The 25,050-nt window shown below is 38.9% G+C and overlaps 1 protein-coding gene across 1 annotated transcript in view; it reads left to right on the top strand.

Moving 5' to 3' along the window:
* Positions 1–25,050, top strand: part of ANTXR1 (ANTXR cell adhesion molecule 1) — a 253,071-nt gene that overhangs the window by 13,838 nt on the left and 214,183 nt on the right. Inside the window, exons 2-3 of the mRNA XM_065929030.1 lie at positions 11,685–11,756; positions 16,233–16,304. Of these exons, the coding sequence (XP_065785102.1) occupies positions 11,685–11,756; positions 16,233–16,304 (144 nt within the window). The remainder of the gene's footprint in view (positions 1–11,684; positions 11,757–16,232; positions 16,305–25,050) is intronic.

The following is a 25,050-nucleotide window of genomic DNA, read 5'->3' as shown; positions in this document are numbered from 1 at the left end:
TCTGTCTATGAAATTCTCCAGGCAAGAATACTAGAGTGGGTTGCCATGCCCTTCTCCAGGGGATCTTCCTGGCCCAGGGATTGAACCTGGGTCTCACACATTGCAGGCAGATTCTTTACCATCTGAGCCACCATAAAAGATAATGCAAATATCAGGTTTATGGAGATTGTATAAAAAATTTAAAAAAAAGAAATATCCCAACTGAACTACACTTCAGTCACAATAATAAGCAATATAAGGTCAAAGGAAATACAAGATGCCATTGGACAGCCATAACCTAACTGTAAGTAAATGGATGGGCAGTACACTCCTGGCCTGTGCTTGTCCCAGTATAATTATTAGTGGCTTGCCAGTTTACTCTTGAAAGTGTTTCAGATTGGATTTTAAATTATATGGTTATCCTGATTATTGACTGTCATAAAAGACACTATCAGAGGAACAGGAGAGGATTGAAGGCCAAACAGGTGAATCCTCTGATACACCTTATTCCATTAAAATGCGCAACCAGTTTGGCACTTCTGATTCCGCTCAAGTACACCAATTTTAAGCTTCCTCTGGCATCCCCATTCCCAAATTCCCATAACAATTGGTGGAACTTCTGCAGTACTTCTCACTAACTTAGCAACCTGACGCTGAGAATTGTAATTACAATTGCAATTTTCCTCCATGGGGAAAATTTCCTCCATGCATCTTTCCTCCATGGGGAGGCAGTGTTGCACAGGTGTTAGGAGTGCGGGTTTAAACACCAGAAAGACTGTAGGAGAGTAGTTTTTGGACTGAGCATGGACCCTAGGGGCCTTATCCCAACCCTACCACTTACTAAGGTGTCCTTGAGTGAGTTACTTACTCTCTTTGTGAACTAGGTTTCCTCATCTGTGAAAAGGGACCTGATAGTGTTATCACATAGGGTTGTGCTCAGAGCAGAGTGCTCCCCACACACAGGAAGTGCTCATTAAGTGCTGCTGCTGCTGCTGCTAAGACGCTTCAGTCGTGCCCGACTCTGTGCGACCCCATAGACGGCAGCCCGCCAGGTTCCGCCGTCCCTGGGATTCTCTAGGCAAGAACACTGGAGTGGGTTGCCATTTCCTTCTCTAATGCATGAAAGTGAAAAGTAAAAGTGAAGTTGCTCAGTTGTGTCCGACTCTTCACGACCCCATGGACTGCAGCCTATCAGGCTCCTCCGTCCATGGGATTTTCCAGGCAAGAGAACTGGAGTGGGGTCCCATTGCCTTCTCCACATTAAGTGCTAGCTATTATTAAATGGCTTCTCTGGTGGCTCAGTTGGTAACGAATCCACCTGCAATGCAGGAGACACAGGTTTGATCTCTGGGTCAGGAGGAACACCTGGAGAAGGAAATAGCCACCCACTCCAGTATTCTTGTCTGGGAAATCCCATGAACAGAGGAGCCTGGTGGGCTATGGTCCATTGGGTGTCAAAGTGTCAGACATGACTGAGGGGCTAAACCACCACATTATTAAATGGCAATGATTGAAAGTGCTCAGCACAATGCCTGCTGCCTAGTAAGTACTTAGTGCATGTTGTTTTGTAATTACTAATCTTTTAGATTCTAGAGGACCTACCAGGCATTCAAAAATCATTTTTGCTGCATCAATACATACTCTTTTTTATTTATACATACTACAAATATATCCAGCAAGAAAGAACTAAGAAAGGTCCTATGCTAAAGGCATTGGTGACTTTTGGAAATGTTGCTTCAGGACATCATAAATGCTGAAATTAAGGTTGAATGAACTCAGGGGCTTAGTTTGAGATGAGAAACTAAAGTAAGTTTGTTGATGACTTCTGAAAAAGAAGCTGAACACAGACACTTAGCTTCTCATGGCCTCCCCAACCATCATCTAAAACTGTTTCATCCCCCGAAAGAGAAAGCCTTCAGGAGGCATCTGAGGAGGCGTGCGTCAGGTCCACGCTCTGAGGACAGCCACAATGACCTCCAACACCCTTGTAAGAAATCCCGCTGGAAACACAGCAGATGAGCTGAGTGCAGGAGGTCCAGCCGGGTCTGCTTTCAACCCTGTTGCCAAGTTAGAAAAACATGTAGAGGAGGATTCTGGAGGAACCTCAAGAACAACCCCAAATCTGGAAGTGAGTCTGGAGGAAAGAGTGCAACATCAGAGGAACAGAGGCCGTCTCCATAGAGCCCTGCTACCCCGGTGCATCAGCGTCCCCCAGAGGCAGCTGTGCTGGCCGGTCGAGGCAAAACGAAGCTACAGAAGCCAGAGCGCACAGACACCAGGCATCTTCGTGACAGTGGCTCCCTCCAGCGTTGCTGAGTCCTCCCCACATGTCCTGGGCCTCCAGGGGAATGGCAGTTCTGTCTTTGATTATGTGGATGCAGTAGGGATCAGGGTTGAGGTCAGGTACAGCACAGTGTGAACTTGGAGTAGACATCAGGTCCAAAAACCCAACATGTGGCAAGCTGGAACTGATATGGCCCTATCCAAAACAAACACACAAACCATGCAAGGATGAGATTCCTTTGTGAAAAATGATGAAGAATTATTCCATTGCCTACTCTCCCCGCATTGATGGAATAATAACTTAAGCTTACTTTAGCTATTAAGGCCAACTCCCTTCCCCCAAACTAAGCTCTTTTCTAAAAAAAAAAAAAAGAATTTTCTTTGGAGTATAGTTGATTTGCAATGTTGTGCTAGTTTCAGATGTACAGCAAACTGAACCGTTTATACATATACATATTGCCACTCTTTTTTTTTAGATTATTTTCTCATGTAGGCCATTACAGAGTATTGAGTAGAGTTCCCTGTGCTATACAGCAAGTTCTAATTAATTATCTATTTTATACATAAGAGTGTGTATGTCAATCCCAGTCTCCAAATTTATCCCTCTCCTCCCTTATCCCATAAGGGATACCCATAAGGGTAACCATAAGTTTGATTTTTACATACATGACTCTACTTCTATTTTGTAAATAAGTTCTTTTGTACCTTTTTTTTTTTAGACTCCATATATAAGGAACATCATATGATATTTGTTCCCCAGATTTAGTTTTTAGAGAAGTTTGCAAGTTCAAGACATTACCATATATATGGCAAATATGAGACCCAGTTACACCTTCCCACATTGAAAGATGAAAACAGGGCCTACAAGATTTTAGCAACTGAAAATAAATGATGTAACAAAATTCCTGAGGTGGAAGAACATGTCTATGGAAAGAATTTTCAACAGCAAAAAAATCAGTTTTAGCCCCATTTGTTTTATGATTTCAGTGACATTAAATAAAATAAGAACTTTGTTAGACAGATGATAAAATATGAAAAGAGAAGAAAAGGGACCTAAAACAGTTAAGGAAATATAAAATAATATGGAAAAACATAAAGCCATAAAGCCACCTGAGAAGCAGTAAAGAACAGAACTGACAATGCAGAAAGTGAAGGATGAAGGCATGTTTGAGAAGCTCTCATAAGTTGAATAGGAAATGAGTTACACAAAGGTGATGAGAGAGAAGATGATAAATAATGAATGACAAAAATAAATATCCAGTATACCAGATAATCTGCATTGCTAGAGCATAACCCAGAAGAAGCACTCAACAATTTGATAGAACTTCCCTGATTAAAAAACAAAACCTGAAAGTGTAGATTTCAGCTCATCAAGTAATAATCAAAATTAATTAAAAGAGATTTGTACTTAAACTCCTGGTAAGAATGTTTAATTTCAAAAACAAAAGCAGAATTTTATGAATGGGAAAAGATACAGTTTACCTACAAATGTTCTGCAACATTAAATGTTGGAAAAATTTAATGAATAAAGTTATGATCTAAAATGTTCTGTCAAGATGTCCCTTACATGAAAACAGAAAGACATTTTCAAATACATACAGATTCTTCTAAAAGGGGGAGTGAGGATAATTTTCTTTAAGAAATTACTCAAAAAGTGAATCAGGGTTTTAAAAAAACTTAATAGTGATTAGATAAAAGAACTTCCAATGACCATCCAAACCACTTAAGCAAATATGTCTCATTAGTATTTTCATTAAATTTTGAGGTTATATTACATCAACTAATAAGAGCAGTCTGTTATGAGAAAGGAACAGCTGAAAATAAGAAACTTTTGGAGAGAAAATATGCTGTTTCTGAGTATTCAAATTCATTGGAAAAAATGACCACCACAAAGAATATTACAAAAATAAATTTAGCTCATCAGGAGACAGTTTAAGAAACTTTTTCCAGAACTCAAGCAGAGAGAATACAGAGATTAAAATTATGAGACCAGAGGTAAGTAATACAAAGTGAAAGTGCAGTCGCTCAGTCGTGCCTCTTAGCGACCCCATGGACTGCAGCCTACCAGGCTCCTCCGTCCATGGGATTTTCCAGGCAAGAGTACTGGAGTGGGGTGCCATTGCCTGCTCCAAGTAATACAAAGGCATATAAAAATTCCTCAGACATAGAAAAACCCAAAATATATACCACCCACCTACCTTTATTGAAAAAAATATCACTTGGAAGTATTGACATCAAAATGGAAAACTTTTTGTAAATAAAGGATATGAAAAAGATATAATATAAAAGAAATAGAATGGCCCCAGAAAAGTTAATGTCACAGTAATGTTATCAATGAGGTTATACAGCAAAATATAAAAGTTAAAGAATGGATTCTCAAAAGAGAAAGTGAAAAGTGTAAATTTTTTTATGCCACATAGAAAAAGTTGCTCATACTATATTCACATATACTGCCTCCCTAAAATGTAGTTTACTTTTATCTGTCTTCCAAATCAGTCAATCCTAAAGGAAATCAACCCTGAATATTCACTGGAAGGACTGATGCTGAAGCTCCAATACTTTGGTCACTTGATGTAAAGAGCCGACACACTGGAAAAGACCATGATTCTGGGGTCACAGAGAGTCAGGCATGACTTAGAGCCACCCCCAGATCTCTCAGTCCTATGGCTGTGTGCTTGAAGGGGGCTCATTGTGTCCTTGTGGCTTGCACGTGAAGGCTGCCTCTGACTTTTCTGGCATCCATAGTACCGTATCTTGTCTTGTCACGGTCACCTGGTGTTCATCCACAGATCACATTGCTGACTTTGACTGGTGGCCTTTCAGGCTCGTTTATCACATCTTGGTTTCAGACGACTAACTAGTTTTCTGTTCTCTTAACAACAATTTTGTGTTGAATTTGCACCTGAACCAATACTTGATATCAGAAATATCTTTAGGTTTTTCTTGCTCTGTGTGAGTGTGTGTGTGTATTGGAAAAGGTGAATTAGTGGAGGTGAAAGGATTACATATTTTGGTCTAGTATCTTCCTGAGCATTCACAAAAAAAAACATAGTTTAGTTTACATCTTGACACAGTATATGTGCATTATATACCTACGCGTAGTTGACTGAAAGTTTCACATAGCATGAGTTTCTGTCATGGTATGCAATATATTCTGATATTTCTCTTCTATTTCATTTTTATTAACTGTTGGCAACATCCCACCAAACTGATTTCCCAAATCACTAATAGGTTGCATTCCACAGCATAAAAGTCATTGCTGTCATAGCCTTCAGTGAGGTGGACTAACAGGGAAATTCCTTACAAGTCAGTACCGTGGGGCTGGGGTCTCCAGACAGATAGGAGCAGGGTGGGTACAGTGCTCAGTGGCTTGATTTGGGTCTGCACTGAAGACATTGGAGGAGGGTAAGAGTTGCTGTCAGCTTTTAGAGCAAGAGGGAGGCTGGCTCATGACTCCAGCCAATCAGAAGAGGACAAGAGCTGAAGATCTGGGCGTCAGCCAGTTAGGGTGCAGGGAGACCAGGAGGAAGGAGAGAAGGGGAAGGAAGAAGTGGAGCCGGGTAGGGCGTGGGAGGGGGGATACAAATGAATGTGGGGCCAGAATTAATTGCCTGCTTCGCTCAGTGGCGCCTGAGGCTGCCCTAGCCTTGCACGATTAGCTGGGGACCTGGTGGGTCACTGAGGACATGAATGACTTCAACTGGGTGGGGCTGAAGAAAAGCAGGACCTGACAGTTTTATAATTTCCATCCTTACTGGGGCTCTGCTCTTCCAGGACTAAAAGACTCCTGGGTGATGTTTCCAGCTGTGAGCTCTCTTTATTTCCCTTTCATTTTACTCTGACCTGTATGCCAAGGAGAGGACAATTTAAACTCAATTTGGTCCACTTGATTCTTTCTGACTGGCTGTATCTGTGACTAATGGAAAGAGCTTGTGTTTTTAAAGGAGCTCAACCATAGGGAGGTTTGGAAACTCACATAAGCACAAAAGAATGTGTTTCAGAAACAAATGAGAATGACACCCAGGGTTGTTCTTTTGCTCTTACTCTTTGCATATGAGATCCTTGAAAGTAATTGAGCAGTAATCTGAGGGCAAGGTCAAGTTCCATGCAAACCCCTCTCTGGGAACACACAGTGAATACACAAGATGTATTGACTTCTTATCAGGCTCCAAACCTTGGAGAGGACCTAGAAAAACAAAAATAGGTAAGGAGCCCTGGAGCTACTCCCAGCAGTTACCTTTTCAAGGGACCAGTGGCTTTGCCTCCTTGTGGTCTGGGGAACCCTTCTGAAAGCCAAACAGAAAGTGATGTGAAGAGGAGGTTACTGATTTGGAGTAGATCCAGATTTAGTAAGTGAATCTTCAAGCACAGAATTCTGTAGGACTGTGTTCAAGCAGAATTCCCTGGGAGGCTACTTGAATTCCAAATTTTGTTGAGATATATATTTGTAGAGCCAAAGCATGAGATCCTAAGAAGGGACCTGAATTCTCTACAGCATCTCGATACCCAGTTGCCCCACGGAAATCTTCAGGGGCTAGAATTGCATGAGTTAGAATTTAATTGAGTCAAATATCTGGGACGTTTCACATCCACTGACTTGGATGTAAAACATGGATATTTCAACTCTTTGACTATAGTTTGTCAGCATTTGTGTGTTAAAAATAATTCTAAAAACAAACGGACCACCAGCCCAGGTGGGATGCATGAGTCAGGTGCTCGGGCCTGGTGCACTGGGAGGACCCTGAGGAGTCGGGTGGGGAGGGAGGTGGGAGGGGGGATCGGGATGGGGAATACATGTAACTATATGGCTGATTCATGTCAATGTATGACAAAACCCACTGAAATGTTGTAAAGTGATTGGCCTCCAACTAATAAAATAATATTAAAAAAAAAAAAAAAAAAAAAAAAATAATTCTAAAAACAAAACAATCCACAACAGAATTCAGTGGAACCTTAAAGAGCCTCTTGATGAAAGTGAAAGGAGAGTGAAAAAGTTGACTTAAAACTCAACATTCAGAAAACTAAAATCATGGCATCTGGTCCCATCACTTCATGGCAAATAGATGGGGAAGAAATGGAAACAGTGACAAACTTTATTTATTTATTTTGGGGGAGGGCTCCAAAATCACTGCAGGTGGCGAGTACAGCCATGAAATTAAAAGACACTTGCTCCTTGGAAGAAAAGTTATGACCAATCTAGACAGCATATTAAAAAGCAGAGACATTACTTTGCCAACAAAGGTCAGTCTAGTCAAAGCTATGGTTTTTCCAGTGGTCATGTATGGATGTGAGAGTTGGACTATAAAGAAAGCTGAGCACTGAAGAATTGATGCTTTTGAACTGTGGTGTTGGAGAAGACTCTTGAGAGTCCCTTGGACTGCAAGGAGATATTTTGGTCAAGGCTTATGTAACTGTGTAAAGGATGATCATGAGTACATATGAAACAACAAACTTTGACAGTAACAGGACAATTATTAGTAGAGTTGGGATGGGAGAAGCAAGCCTGTCAATATCCCCTTACCTCTTGTTTTATCTTACGACTCTCATTTTATTTTCTTCTTGAGAAAATACAGCACCTGCCCATTGGCAAGAAAGTGTTCCAGATGGATTTAGAATTTTCTCAACACTCCAGAATATTTCTTGGATCTTTCCTTATATCTAGCATCTAGAAATCAAAGATGAATACCAACATTTTCTAAATTTTACATGTCAATCAGATAGAAGAATAGTGCAAATGAAATATTTTAAGACAAAAGAAAATGTGAATTAATTAACAGTGGGTGATCCTTTGTAATAAGTGTGTATATATGTGCTGTCATTTCAGTTGTGTCTGACTCTTTGTGACCCTATGGATTGTAGCCCGCCAGGCTTCTCTGTCCATGGGATTCTCCAGGCAGGAATACTGAAGTGGGTTGCCATGCCCTCTTCCAGGGAATCTTCCCAACCCAGGGATCCAACCTGCATCTCTTATGTCTCCTGTATTGGCAGGCAGGTTCTTTACCACTAGCACCATTTATAACAAGTAAAGGAATGCAAATGATTTGTGCTCAATTCTTGAAAACAAAAAAATGCTAGCACAAAAAGAATTTACATGAGACCCCTGCTTCTTTATTAGACAGCCAAGAATAGATCCCCAACTCTAGTTCAAGTCCCTACTTCAACTCTTTACCTCCCTTCCCAGTTTAATTCCCTCACTATAGGACTTCTCTACTGATAAGAAAATCAGACATGGGATGGAGGAACTGGGGATTCCTCTCTAATCATTAGGTATCTTACCTTATTCCTCAGTAACCAAAATTTCAGATGATACTTGGCTGGGTTATAACACAGCATTGCAAAACACAGTATTGTGTTTCAGAAGTGGGCACAGATGACCAGTGTTCAAGGAGATCTCTTGATTCCAGTTGAAAAGAGTTGTAGACTTCTAAGTAGACTGTGCCTAATAGTCACATGGTGGCTCTTCTGAAGCACATACACAGCACTGAGCCAGATCTGCCAGACCCCCACTGAGACCCCCAGGACCAGAGCATCTACCCTTTGGCTGAAGAAAGGGAGTCAGAACCAGTCTTTGAGATTTTAAATATACTACTGAAACATGTCCAAGAGGATGGCTGGGATTCTAATGAAAAACTTTCCCAAGCTTTAAAAGTGTAGGGCTGGGATATGCTCTTCTGGTGAGCTATTGAGAGTCTCCTGGTTGCATTAAACTCAGAGATCTACCATTGATTAGATAGGCTGGTTCATTGAGGATCTGTACTCTAGAATTGTTGACCCATCTGGGAAGGCTCTTCAGGATCACATAGGGTCGCAGGAATTGGCTGGAGCTATCTGAGTCTCAGTCCTGAGACACTCATCCAAACAAGGCCAGAAGCCAGGACCGGCTGGCAAAAGATCAGGAGGCATCCATGAGCAATAGAGACGTCTCTCCACGCTCTTCTTCCTTCCTTCCATCCAACTAATAGTTAGATGCTGGGGAGGCAAATATCCTTCACATTCTCTCAATGGAAGCTTGAAGAAAAAAGTGATGGCATCCCAGTATCAGAGGATGATGACTGAGAGATGGACACAGTGCCCTGAGATCCTGGGGCAGGAGCAATGAGCCCCATCTGTGTTGGTCGAAGGCAACAGGCAGAGATCAAGTTGGGTCTTACAGATGAGTAGGAGTTTGCCAGTGTGGACACTGTGTGTCTCAAGCAGATGAAATTTTGGAATAGAAAGATTTACGGGAAAAGGTTTATTTTTGACAAGTCAAACCTCACCCTCTCCACTCCTTCTGCATCTCCCCAACTCCCCACTCCTCAACCCTGTAGGCTTTATGCTGCTGCCCCCCAAAACTACTTGCTTTTCCCCAAACAAAGCATTTCTGGATTTATTAGGAGTTGAATATTTTTTCAAATGCTGATTTACGATCCTTCAAGGGATTGCCTGTTCTGATCCTTTGTTTATTTTTCTATTGTTTGCCTTGTTAACATTTACTTGTACCAATTATTTACATATACTGGACACTAATCTTTTGCCATTTATTTTTGTGGCAAACATCTTCTCTCACTCTCTTCCTTGTCTTTGCTGATGGTATTTTTTGTCATCCAGAATTTTAGACACTTCTAATAGTCATAATAATTCTTTTTGTAAAGAACAAGTCCTTCTTTTTGTATTTGGTTGAGGGAACTCTTCACTAACCTGATGACATAAAAATCTTCTATAATTCACCCAATGGATTGAAAGTTTTGTTTTTCCTGTTAGGTTTTAATACATCTAGGGTTACATTTGGTATGAGATAGTGATCTGATTGGTTGTTTCCAATTAGAAATCCATTGTCACAGCAATGACATGGAAGGGTTTATTCTCCCTCCCCAGTGTGAATCACCTCTTTCACTATGTATTAGAGCAAGACTTTACATACATTGAGGTGTGGATGTAGTTCTCCATTTTACTCCGTTGGTTCTACTCTTACATATCATGTTTATGGGGTTGCTATATTTGATAGGGCAGGCTTTCCAACTTTGTTCTTTTTCATTATTGCCTTGATCACTTTTATAACTTTAATCTTCATTTCATTTATGAAGTCAGTTTTTGAGTTTCACAAAACATTTTTTCAGAATTTTTCCTAGAATTGAAGTTATAGGTTAACTTGGAGAGCTTCCGTATCCTTATGATATGTAATCTTGCAGTGTTTGACCATAACGTATTGTATCACTTCTGTTCAGATCAGACAGACATATCATTACTGGATGTGGGGCAGAAAAAAAGTAGATTTTACTCATAGAGGTGGAATACACTTAACCAAAATGAGAATTCCTAGACATACTGAATCACAGAATAAAAGGCATAAAATTTACTTTGCACAGATTCATCTTAAAGATCTATAAAATAGTCTGAAACAAAATAACAGTAACTTTCTAGAAGTTAAGATTAAGGTAGATGAGCACATAAAAATAAAAGCTATCTGAAACCAGTGGAAAATGTTTTCAGTCCAAAATGTCAGAGTCAAAAGAGCAAACTAACCTCAACAATTATGACAGGCAGAAATGCAGAGCTCAGCTGAAACAGATCCTTAATAAAAGGAAAAGAGCACTGAGTCTACAGAGGAGTACGTTAAAATAGAAAAAGTTACTATGAAGTCAGTGCAACAGACTGAGTATGAGCACTGTGAAAAATACTTACAAGCTGAATTGAAGTAGTATTAAGTGGTTTCAGTGAAACAGAAGTCAACTGTGGGAAATAAGCCCATTTCCAAATCTAAAGTGCTGTGATTCCATATGTCTTAGACAAAGTTTCCCTCTTTTTTTCAGTAAAAGGATCCCTTTTTAATGATGAGGAGCTGTATCATTTTTCTTCTTTTAAGTATTAGTTACATTAACTTTCCTTAAATTTTGAATTATCAATATCTTACTGAAATAAATCACCAATTAACTAATTAGCATTCTTTTGAATTCCTGCTGGATTTGTTTTGCTAATATATTTTTTAGAGATTTTGGATCTGTATTTACCAATGAATTTTGACTCTTCTGAGGAGTGGAATTTGTTTCTCTTTGTCTATTTGGGCATGTAGTTTGCCAATTTCATTTGAATGAATTGGAATGGTATTTCTTCTCTAATCAGAGCAATAAATTGCACAAAAATAACTATTCCTTAAAGCCTGTGAAACTAACCTGTGAATCTGGCTGGGCCCAGGAATTTTTTGACATACGAGTATATAGAGTAGGGGTGGTAAGGAGTTGGAGATGGAGTGAAGAGAGTTCTTTACCAAAGTTTCTCAGAATTCTTAAATTAAGTCTAAGCATCCTTAATTTCCAAAGTTACGGAAGTTTCAGATGGTGAGCCCTGTTAAAGGCTAGGTCGACTGTAAAACAATAGAATATATGACACAAGGTAAAGACAAATGAACAGCTGATTAAATCATATCTGCTTTATTTCCCTAGGTCAGGAAGTGTGCTGCACCACTGGAATGAAATCTATTACTTTGTGGAACAGTTGGCTCATAAATTCATCAGGTGAGAAATACGTAGTTCTCAGCCTTAAGTAAACCCAGCCTATGTTTGCTATTCTACTAATTACTAACTAGTTTGGGGGTGCTTTTTGACAAAGGTAGAATCTCAGATCTTGGAAGAGAGACACCTTTGTTTTCATCTTTGCCACATGTTAGAATATTTTGTTTGTTTTTGTTTTGTTTTTAAATAGAATAACTTGACTATGTTTTCAACAGGAACCCAATTTGGTTATAAGATCAACATTTTAACTTTCTTCCTCTCTTGTTGAATAATATCCTTCTAGAAGGATCATTAACGTTTTCTTTCACAGTGCATTATGCTGGAGAAATTGACTCATTTTGGCTGGACCCATGTGTATGGTGTAAGGTCACCTTACACCTTATGGGGTGTAAAGTGACCAGTTCATCCCAGTTTGTCCAGAACCTCCTTGGTTTTAGCACTGAAAGTTTCATACCCTGGGAGCTCTCCTCAGACCTGGGCAAACCACCATGCTTGTTTAGCCTGGGTATGTGCCCTATGGGATAGAATGCTCTGAGCATTCTCAACCATATGTCCAAGGGAGGACAATGAAATTTTGAACATCGGCACTGTAAACGTTGCAGGGGCCTTAGCAGTCCAGTAAATGTAAACTCCCACTAGTAAAAGAAAGGAGGTCATTTTACCCTCTTTGGGTACAGCTGCCAAACGACAACACAACTGTGATAGCGTTCACCTATATGCTTGAATTTAAACCAGTTGTCCAGGTCTTTGGTAAAAATTGTTCTGGGTGTTGTAAATTTGAAAGCAACTCCACTTCCGCTTGGTGGCCTCTGTTGAGTCTTCCAGCCAGTGTGAGTAGCTGTATACATCTTCTGTGAGTAAGATTTTTTTTTTTTAACTCAGGAGACAAGTTGTCCTCTGAGACCAGAAAACTGATAAATGTATTCCTTGCAAATTCACCTGCTGGTCTCCACATGTACCCATCTACAGAGGGAGTAGGTTAAGGGGTGTCCTCTCTGTGATGCCAAAAATTGGAAACTAAAGCAAGTAGCCTATAAGCCCAGATGAATGGAGAAAACAGAAGCTGGGAGGAGATGGAGATGAAAAATAGAGGGAAAGGAGAGAAACAAAATATTTGAGACTCATAGAAGCTTAGAATTGAAAGGAATAACTTTCCAAGCTATCCTAAGAGCTACTCACTCACTGCCAGCTTGAAAAGTTCTGGTGAGAAACTGCTGCTTTTTGAGGCAAATGCAACCCAGTAGTTGGACAGTTCCAGTTTCCGTAAGAGTCCTTTTGTCCCTGACCCATAATGTCCCTTCCTACACTCTCATCCAGGAGTGATATAAAACAAGTCTACCTCCAGACACTTGGGAGTATCTGCTGTGTTTCTATTTGTTCTGGTGGTTTTCTGTTCCCTCTAAACCAGAGGAGTCTCCTGAAAAACGATTTGAAGTCAGGCAGACGTGGACTTGCATCCAAGCTCCATTAGGCAACCAAAGCAACTGAATCATCTTGGTTGAACCTCAGTTTACATGTGAAAATTATAAGAGAAAATGTGCTCAAAGCAACAAACCCAGCACCTGACTTAGAGTGGGCACTCCACACTTCTCTTCTCCAGTTCCTTCAGCACTTCCAGACACTTTACTATTTTAGATTCAAAGAAATTAGAGGTAGGGATTGAGGAAACTAAGAGACCATTTTATCCAGTTCTGTTTGTTTTGTTTTATAAAGAAACTAAGGACCAGAGTAGTTGATATGGCTTAATCTAGACCATGAGGCACTTCCCTGGTTTGTTTGTTTTTTGGCTGTGCCATGAGGCATGTGAGATCTTAGTTCCCCCACCAGGGATGGAACTGGTGCCCCCTGCAGTGGAGGCATGGACTCTTAACCACTGGACCAACTGGGAGTTTCCACTTCCCTTCCATTGTCTCCTCTGGTCCTCTTTGGCTATGGACCCCCATCAAAACGTGGCACCAAGACGACTGCCTTGCAGACTCCAAAAAGGACTGCTTTTGTTAACTGCTGCAGCCCCAGGGCCTCTAATAGTGCCCGACATATAATACATGCTCATTCAATACCATAACTTTTCACCATATTCTTTAAATCCTCATACTACACCTCACACCCATCACTCTCAGCAAAGAACTTCACCTGCTGTCTCACCAAAAGCCCAGAGAACAGCAGGCAAGGGATTACCTCTTATTCTAATCCTCCTCTTAAAAGATATATGCATGGCTTCCCATTGTCTCTGAGATTCTAGTATCCCCTTTATTTAATCCCAGTCTTTTCACATTAGTACATTTTATCCATTGTCTCCAATATTCCCCCAGGTCTTTGTTTCTTTCTTGTATTTTTCTCTGCCTTTCCTCTGGCTCCATTTCCATTGCCAATAGATAAAATGTCATTTTAAAAAAAATGAATTTCCTGGTCCTGTCTTCCTATAGATGCTACCTTAATTCTTTCCCAGTTTCTCACTAAAATATCCTTAAAGACTATTTGGCTTCATCCTTGCTTCTCATTCATTCCTTAACCCATTCCCATCTGCCTTCATCCCCACCCTTATACCTGCTTACTCTCACCACGGTCCCAAAGTGATGCTCAACAGGACAAATCCATTGAGAGCCATGCAGTGCTTGCTCTTCTGGTTAGAGGCACTTCATTGGATTCAGATTTATCTCTCCTTGAAGTCCTCTCCTTCACTGACTTCTGGCTCACCTTTCATCCACTGACCAGAGCCAGGTTTTTAAATGTTAGTGTTGGTTCTAGGTTTGGCTCCCTTCCCATCTCCCTGCTGACACTCTGAACGATTTTACTCACATCAGTATGCTGAGAATTCCCAAATTGTGTCTTCAGCCCAGACTCATATACCAATTACTGTTTGGAGACCTACATTGCCCTCATTTCAAATTCATTCTTTCCAGAGCTTAATTCTCTATAAGGTAGAGAATAACATGGTGGTGAAAAACCCAAGTTCTAGAATCAGAATGCTTGGTTTTAAGCCCTAGGTTCACCACTCTCCCACTGTGTGACCTTGGGAAAATTTTTTTGTCTCTCAGAGTCTCAATTTCCTTTTGTGCAAAATAAGATTGGTAATAGTAATGATCTCATGAAGTTGTTACAAGTTTAATGAGATAATACATGGGAATCACTAACAATAGTGCCTGACACATAGTAAGCACATGATTGGACTGGCAATTATTATATTATTATGAAAATTATGATTGTTATTATTATCATTTGTGACGTAATGTCCTCAGCACTGGTGAAATAGTAACAGGCAGCCTGATGCCACGGACAGAGAACCCATTCTCAAGAGGCCAATTTCAACTCACCAGGTGTTGCTTGGGCTCCTACTATGTATTACAGACCATGCTAGGGGTTTCCAAAGATGCATTAGACATGTTAATGGATGTAAACTTTATTTTGGAGGCAATAGGAGCAATTGGAGGTTTGATAGAGATGACAAGATGAGTGACAAGATCTGATTTATATTTTAGGAAAATAATTCTGGAATCAGTGTGAGGAATGAATTGGAGCAAAGAATGATGTTCAGCTGGGTCACAAACTAGGAAACAATTACTATTGTCAGGAAAAGGGGAACAGGTTTGGGGAAACATTTTAGGAAGTGGGAACTATAAGATCTGTGGCCAGGACAGATATGAGAAATCATTGCATCATGAAGAAATTGGTTGCTATTATGAAGGTAAACCAGCTGGCTACCTAGAGAGAGCCCCAAAGGGTGGGATTCCAGTGGTGGATCCATGGTAGTGTGACAGTCCATCTTGCAGACAAAAAGTTATGTTTGTCCTCACCTGAGGGTTATTCTATCTTTCAGAGTGTGGGTTTTACATTGATAAAGTTCCCAATCACTGCCATGTAAAAGCCATTCTGATGTATTCATTAATCATGAGAAGTTCTAACTACCAAGTAGAATAGTTATTCTTGCGGCCCATCAGCACATGCTTTCCTTACAAGGTAACCTCCTTAGAAAGCCAAATAGAGAGGACAAATTGATTGTGATCCTACTTTCCAAGTAAAATAAACTGTGTAATATTGATGACTAATGGCATAAAGCTGCCTCTGCCTAAGACACTCCATTCATTATAGGGTATACCAGACTATAGCGGAGACACTCAGGAATGTTTTCTGTTGGGATCCTGAATTGTATAGACAGCATGCAAACCAGTCTTCTAGGGACACACTTCAGACATAGTGGAGGAAAGTGATGAGCTTTAGCTTTCTTACTTGTAATCCACATTCAGTAAGTGATGGTGTCAAATCAGAAGCAGCTTCCAGGAAGGCAAAGAGAGTCTTCTCTTTGATCCAAAGCTTCAAGTTTGCTGGTGGCTGAATACCTGCAATACTTGGTGCCCTTTGGGTTGTAGGTTGGCAGCTCTGGCAGACATAATAAGAAGGGAAGAAGGAGGGGGAAGCCTAGAAGGGAATGGCATTCCACTGTGTCTCTCTCTGCCCTAATAGAATTGCTTTTCCTTCCAGCCCACAGCTAAGAATGTCCTTTATTGTCTTCTCTACTCAAGGAACAACCCTCATGAAACTCACAGAAGACAGGTAAGGATGCTCCCCATCCCTGTCATTACAAAACCCATCTTTTATTGAGTAGTTCTGATATTTGTGCCCTCCTGCCAGCCTTGACCTGTTATTTTAATCAAATAGTTCTCTTTTCACTTACGTGTTGAACTTTGCGCATTGACCCATCTGCTAATTCACTCTGCAATGACTTTGATAGAATTTCCTGCTGTTGGTGAAACTTTATAAATGACTGAATCACATTAAGGTAAATCTTACCTTGGTGACTCAGTCTGCTGACGTGGAGCAAAATGTTAGCAAACCAAATTCTTAGAGGATTGTATTTTCTTTTATTTAAATTAGATTTATTTTGTGGATTGAGCACTGTGAGAGCAGTAAGAACTTGAAATATTATCATCCATAATTATAAAGGCAGGAAATAGAGAGGGAGGGCTTATGGTACCACAAGACAAAAGACAATTTGAATCAGGTGTGGAAAAATGTTGTTGACATAAAAGGATTTTTTAGAAGGAAGTGGCAACCCACTCCAGTACTCTTGCCTGGAGGATCCCATGGACGAAGGAGCCTGGTAGGCTGCAGTCCATGGGGTCGCTCAGAGTCAGACACGACTGAGTGACTTCACTTTCACTTTTCACTTTCATGCATTGGAGAAGGAAATGGCAACCCACTCCAGTGTTCTTGCCTGGAGAATCCCAGGGACGGCGGAGCCTGGTGGGCTGCCGTCTATGGGTCGCACAGAGTCGACTGAAGTGACTTAGCAGCAGCGTAACACAAACATTGTTTGGGGATTTACCACTTGTAGATGAAAACTAGCAGTAACAGAGACATGTCATTTATTCACAGCTAGGGTGGCATATGGGAGATGACACTTTTCCTGAGTTAATGATTCTTTGTTTACGTTTTAAAAAGTGGTATGGTCCACATGAGAGAGGCCCCAGTAATCCCACTCTCAGGATTATTGACTGACTTATGTGAACAGGATGGACAAAGGGAGGAATAGCAAGTACAGGGAGGGTAAAGGACTTTATTCTATACCATTCTTCTAGAAATGAGAATAGGACTAACAGGATGGAGTAAGGTTTCCTGGAATTTGCACTCACACAGCACATCTGATCTAGTCCTTGTTTTCCTCCATGTCTTTGCTTCCCATCTGTAACAAAAAGAGTCCTCCGTACCACATGGAAGTTTCCAAATCCTGTTACACCTCCAGCAGTGTCTATTACATGCACTCATGCCATATGAGACGCACTGAAACCCCATTTTCAAAACAGGGGTTTCTTATTCCTATGACAGAAGGGGAAACTGAGCCTTATCTTGCTCTTAAGAAAAGAGCAGAACCCACTGTAGATGCAGGCTGCGCATCCTTTCTGCCCCACCTGCTGGTAAACAGACTCATGACGCCCAAGAAGCCTGTGTAGCTTCCCTTCAGTATTGGCCAAGGATTTTAAGAAACTCTGAGACACTGTCTCTATCCTGTGGACCACATGCAAGACTCCTAATCTCTCTCAGTCTTTATATATGATAATATCTCAGTCTTAATTTACAAAGATGTCTTTTCTTTAGAGAAAACTCCTCTCTTAGCCACTCTTCACATCATCCTGCAACCCAAGGCTGCCTAATGCTGCATTATGCTGATTCCACTCACTCCATGCCTGAGAGTTTGGCAAGAGAGCAAGTTCACACATCCCTTGTGGATATTTTCTGTGCTACTGCTCACAGCCTCTGGGAAGTTGGAGAGGTCGAGGGAGGTCACAGATTTATAAACACTATTAGAACACTGAGGCTTTCAGACCCATTTTGGTTATGCTAGTTCAAATTAGTCATCTGAATCCTACTTTGAATCTAGTTTTTTGTGCCTTAACTTTACTACTCTTAGTATCTTGTGCCAAGAAGACTGGGATTAGAATCTCTACTTTTCTGGAAGCATCATTTAATATTTAAAGGATGAAGATACATCAAATAACAGCCAGAAATACCTTGCTAAAGGCTGAATGATTTGGGATTAGCAGATGCAAACTATTATATAGAAAATGGATAAACAACAAAGTCCTACTGTATAGCACAGGGAACCATGTTCAATATCCTGTGATAAACCATAATGGAAAAGAATATGAAACGAATGTATATAAGTGAATCACTTTGCTGTCCAGAAGAAATTAACACAACATTGTAAATCAAACAAAGGCTGAATGAGTTTTATGTGGTGACCTTGTGGCCTAAACTACAGATCAGCTGGTGAAGCATGGCAATGGTTCACTGACACATCTCCAACCTTGTCAGCCTGTGGAAAGATGTGGGCAAGCCGGAAAGTATTTAAAATACTTCCTCATGAGATTGGTGTAACGAATTAGGCTTTAGAGCTCCCAAACTGGTAGTTTCTGAAATATATAACTTTCAGTGTTTTAGTTTATATTTCTTGAAATATAATAAATATTTATATTTATTATGAAGATCAATTGTCTCATTTGATCTTCATAATATCCCTGCAAGACAGGGAAAGATGCATTATTAGACCTGTGTAATAATGTGGAAACTTACAGAATTTTTAAAAACTTGCTGAAAAACAAGACATGAATTAGCAGAGATTATCATTTCAACAAGAGCAAAAGATTTGGGGCATATTAAAAGAAATAATATCAAAGGTACATTTGAAACCAATTCTTGGCATCAGATCCACACAGGGGAACCAGGGGAAGGTTGGAGTAATACAATGAAAAATAATTATGTAAAGTGTCATTTTTCACTGACTAAAAGATTTTTTTTTCTCTTTACTTTTAGTTCTCAGCAGTTTGATTATGATATGTCTGCCATGGCTGGTTTTTTTTTTTTTTTTTTTTTTTGCTTCTTTTTTGAGTTTATCCTATTTTGGCTTTGCTGAACTCCTTGAATTTAGAAATTTATGACTTTGATCAAATTGGGTGTCTCTGTAGCTGTTATTTTTCAAATAGTTTTTTCTACATTGGTTGTTTTCCCCTCTCCTTCTGGGATCTCAGTGACATACATGTTAAATTAAACCTTTTGGGTGTTATTCCACATGTCCCTGAAGTTCTGTTTAATTGTTTTTTGCAATTTTCTTTCTGTTCTTTATACTAGATTGTTTCTGTCATTCTGTCTTCATATTGACTCTTTCCTCTGTCATCTTCATGCTACTGCTTAGCTCATCTTGTTTCTGTCATTCTGTCTTCATACTGACTCTTTCCTCTGTCATCTTCATGCTACTGCTTAGCTCATCCACTGAATTTCTTATTACAGATACTGTATTTTTTCAATCATAAAGTATCTATTTGGTTCTTTTTAAAAATTTTCCTCTGCTGAGAATTTCTATCTTTCCTATTATTTTAGGTGTGTTTGCCTTCATCTCATGGGTTATATTGTTGTTACAGTTATATAACTATAATACTGTAACTATAAAACTAGTTATTTTAGCTCCTATTATATAATAACTATTATATTATAACGTGATGCCAGTAGTTCAGGATTGGCTTCTTGTCTTCTGTCTTGAGACTTGGTCACATTTTGCAGGTGATTTGTATGTCAAACAATTTTAGATTATATTCTGAAAGTTTTTAATATTAGATTAAGACAGTCATATTCAAATCCTATAGAGAATGCTGATTTGTTTGTTTGCTTTAGTTGGCAGTCACCATGGCGAGGTTCAGATCACAAGGTCTATCTCTTCTGTAGGTGGCAGTTTTTATTTTGGTTCAGTTTTCAGTTTTTGCTAAGTTGCTTTGGGTCTCTCCTGCACATGTGCAGTTCAGAGATGAGCCCGGGACTTAAACAGCTTCATATACAGTTAGAAGGATCCCCTTCTCCAGCTCTCTCCTCTCCAAAATTCCCCATGCACTAATTTTCTCAGTGAGGGCTCCCCTTTCCAAGTCTTCCAGCAGGAAAAATGGGGTTCCTCTTGGAGTTTTGGTCACCACATTGCTGTGTGCAGTTCTGTACTGAGGCCACCCTTGGGACATAGCCAGGAGTAATAAAAGAGAATAGAAATGGGATTTCCTCCACATTCTTTGGACCACAGGGACCTCTTTTCCCAGAGGCCAGAAATATGGGGACTTTCTTAGCTTTCAGGTGACATCCCAGGCTACTGCCATGTGACTGAGACCACCCTCAGATTAAAGCTATGAAGGAAATGAAAAAAAATTTGGAATTCTTTCCTGTATGGGTTATTTCTCTAGGTTTTAACTCTTCAATTCACCTGAGTTTTTTGCTTTTTGGAGTTTTACTGTGTTTGCTTTCTTCATTTGTCCAGACATTTTTACAATCAACAGAAGAGACAGCAAATTTACTCCATCTTACCTGCTGCTGCTTCAGTACTACAGATAAGGACACTGAGATTCAGAGAGTTTAGACAACTTGCTCAGGTCAAAGAATAAAAATGGCAGAACTGGCATTCTGGTGCTGGATTCTGGATTCAGTCCAACTCATGTGCTTTGCATTCTATCATGTTGCTCTTTCAAGATTTCTTGACATCATCTGTTTGCAAAATAGTTGACAATGTGTAGCAAGTTTTTTAGGTTTCTTCATTAACATAGTAAAGGACTGATGTTAATTTAGTGTTATTAGAATAAATTACTTTAGTGTTAACTACTGCACGTGAGTCCCTAAAAACTCCCTGGATGATCTTTTTCCTGATCTTAATAGAAAAATGCTTCAAATGTTTCATCATTTGAAATGAGACCATGTCAAGGAAGTCCAACTCTTCCTATAAAAGAAACCAGAAATAGATACTCAATTTAATTAAATGCATTTTTGGTATCTATTGAGATCATATTTTTTCTTTGACCTAACTAATACAGTGAAATGCATTGAAAAGATATTTTACTACTGGGTCAGATGCATTTCTGATTACACTTGGTTGTGATATTTTATTATTTTAAAGTAGAGCTGAATTCTGTGCTCTATATTTTATTAAGAAATTTAACACTAGTATTCATAATTATGATTGGGCTACTATTTTCCTTTATATGACTATCTTTAGTTACAGTACTTTTTTATAAGCTTTTTACATTATTACTTCTAGAATTAACCTGATATAAGGTATGAGGTCCATCATTTCCCCAGGTGTTTAGGTGGTTTTTCTAACATCATTTCAGCTCAGTTCAGTCACTCAATCATGTCCAACTCTTTGTGACCCAATGGACTGCAGCACACCAGGCCTCCCTGTCCATCACCCACTCCTGGAGTTCACCCAAACCCATGTCCATTGAGTCAGTGATGCCATCCAACCATCTCATCCTCCGTCATCCCCTTCTCCTCCTGCCCTCAATCTTTCCCAGCATCAGGGTCTTTTCAAATGAGTCAGCTCTTCACATCAGGTGGCCAAAGTATTGTAGTTTCAGCTTCAGCATCAGTCCTTCCAATGAATATTCAGGACTGATTTCCTTTAGGATGGACTGGTTGGATCTCCTTGCAGTCCAAGGGACTCTCAAGAGTCTTCTCCAACACCACAGTTCAAAAGCTTTAATTCTTCTGCGCTCAACTTTCTTTATAGTCCAACTCTCACATCCATCCATAACCACTGGAGAAACCATAGCCTTGACTAGATGGACCTTTGTTGACAAAGTAATGTCTCTGCTTTTCAATATGCTGGGTAAAACTTTTTACTACCGATTTAAAAGTTTAAACTTTCTCATAGGCTTGGGTCCTTTGCTGATTTTCTATTCTGATGTACTGCATTTGTCTTATGCATTTGTCATATGTCTTATGCTAGTACTGCATTATTTTAATTAGTTTTAACATCTGAAAGATAAGTCCTTCCTTACCTCTAATCCTGGGTGAAAATCTCCTGGTCTTCAAGTGACGGTGTTTATTTTTCTCTACCATATACACTTCAGGTAATTATTTAAATTATTAAATATTCCAAAATATACCTGAGTTTTCGCTTGAATTGTATGAAAAGTACAGAATAATCTAAACAAAATGGCATTACATTATTGCTATATCGACTTTCTTACTTAAGGATATATCACTTTTATGTCCCCCCATAAGGTTTTGATATTTTCTTCAGATCAGTCTCAGGCAGTATTCATTAGGTTTATTCTTAGACATTTAAAATTTTTGCTTCCATCATGAATGAATTTCTTTTCTGTTGTATTTTCAACACTATTGTTCACTATAAAGCAATTAATCTATAGCTTGGGATCCATGGGCTTTTATTGAACTTCATAAAATTATTTTTAAAAATTTGCAAGTCAAGGAGACTATAATTTGCAACAAAACAGGCCGATGCCCCCCAAACAGTTAAGAAATACTGGCCTGGGGGAAATCATTGCTCTGTAGATTTATTTCTTATCTCAACATTTTAAAGGACCATTTTATTAATTCTAGTATTTTTCTAGTTACTTTTGGAGTATTTTTCTAGCAAGATGGTTACATCATTTGCAATTAATGATAACATCTGTCCTCTTTTCTAATATTTATAACTGTTATGCCCCTTGGGTATACTGGATTGTATGTTTTTTGATATCAAGTTGTATAAGCTATTTGTATATTTTGCATATTAACCCATTGTCAGTCACATCATTTCTTTTCCATTGTATTCATATCCATCGTATTTTTTTATTGTGATAAAATGTACATCCATAAAACTTAACATTTTAACCATTTTTAAGCATATAATGTGGTGGCAGTAAGTTGTGTAACCATCACCACTATTCAAATCCAGAACTTTTTCATCATCCTAAACTGAGACTCTCCCAGTCCCTAGTAACCTCTGTTCTACCATCTACCTCCCTAGATTTGTCTGTTCTAGGTCCTTCATATAAGTAGAATCATTTAAATCTTGTTCTTTTGTGTTTGGCTTATTTCACTTAACATGTCTTCAAGGTCCATCTGTATTGTAGCATGCATCGGAATTTCATTCATTTTTAAGGCCAGAATAATATTCTTTTGTATGTATATAATGCATTTTGTTTATCCATTTATTTGTCAATGGACATTTGAGTTGTTTCCGTCTTTTGGCTGTTGTGAATAATGCTGCTATGAATATTAGCGTGTAAATATCTGTTCAAGTCCCTGCATTCAGTTCTTTGGGCACATACACTAGAAGTAGAACTGCTGGATTATATAATAATTCTGTGTTTAATTTTTCGAGGAAACATAGTGTTTTCCACCGTGGCTTCACCATTTCACATTCTTACCAACAATGCATAGAGATTCCAATTTCTTTACATCCTTATTGATACTTATCCTTTTCTGATTTTTTAAAAAATTGAGATAACTTTGGTTTATAATATTATGTAAGTTTTATTTGTACAGCATATATTTCTACTTCAGTGTACACTACAACATGGACACCACTAAAAATTTAGTTTCCATTAATCACCATAGTTGATCCTCTTTAGCCATTTCACATTCACTTACAATACCTTCCCCTCTGACAACTACTCTGTTCTTTGTATCTACATGTTTGTTTCTGGTTGGTTTGGTGTATTCACTTATTTTTGTTTGTTTGCTTGACTTTTATATTCCACATAGGAGTGAAATCGTACAGTATTTGTCTTTCTCCACCTGATTTATTTCATTTAACATAATATCCCCTAGGTCCATCCATGCTGTTGCAAATGGCAGGACTTTTTATGCATTTATCTTTTCATGACTGAGTAGTATTCCATTGTGTATTCCTCTCCACACATACAGACACACACATATACACACATGTTCTTATCCATTCATGTTCTTTATTCATGTCATGTTCATCCACTGACAGTCACTTAGGTTGTTTCTATATATTAGCTATTGTAAATAATGATAATACTGTGATGAATATAGGGATGCATATGTCTTTTCTTATTAGTGTTTTCATATTCTTTGGATAAATACCCAGAAGTCAAATAGCTGATAGTTTCTATTCTTAAGTTTTTGAGGAAAATCCATACTGTTTTCCATTAGTAGCTGCACCAATTTATGTTCCCATCACAGTGTTGGAGAGTTCCCTTTTCTCCACATCCTTTCCAGCACTCTTTATTTCTTGTCATTTTGTTAATAGCCATTCCAACAGGCATGAGGTCATATTTCATTATGGTCTTAATTTGCAATTCCCTGATAATTAGTGATGTTGAGCGTCTCTTTGTGTGCCTGTTGACTACCTGTATGCCTTTGGAAAAATGTCAATTCAGGTCCTCCGCTCATTTTTAAATTGGGTTGTTTTGTTGTTGTTGAGTTGTATGAGTTCTTTGTATTTGGATATTAATCTCATATCAGATATGAAGCTTTTTAGTTTGATGTAGTCTGGTTTGCTGATTTTTTATTTTGTTTCCTTTGCTTGAGGATATAATATATATGCTCAGAAAGATATTGCTGAGACCGATGGCAAAGAGTGTACTATCTTTGTTTTCTTCTAGGAGTTTTATGTTTTCAGGTCTTACATTCATTTTTAACTCATTTAATCTGGTAGGGGTTTTTTCTTTTGTAATAGTCATCCCGATGGGTATGAAATGGTATCTCACTGTAGTTTTTATTTGCATTTCCTTAATGATGATGAATGTTGAGCATTTTTTCATTTGTTTATTGGCACAATTCATATATCTTCTTTAGAGAAATGTCTGTTCAAGTCTTTTGCCCATTTTTTAATTGGGTTGTTTTTTATTGTTGTCATTGAATTCTAAGAGTTCTTTACATAGCCTGGATATTAAGCCCTAATTAAATACATGACTTAACAAATAGTTTCTCCCATTCTGTGAGTTATCTTTTCACTGTGTTGATAGTGTCTTTTAATATGTAAAATTATTTAATTTTGATTAATCCAATTTATCTATTT

Source organism: Muntiacus reevesi, chromosome 3 (genome assembly GCF_963930625.1).
Source record: "Muntiacus reevesi chromosome 3, mMunRee1.1, whole genome shotgun sequence".
Classification (NCBI taxonomy): Eukaryota; Metazoa; Chordata; class Mammalia; order Artiodactyla; family Cervidae; genus Muntiacus; species Muntiacus reevesi.
The sequence above is the reverse complement of the archived record's forward strand: the minus strand, read 5'-3'. Positions and strand labels throughout refer to the sequence as shown.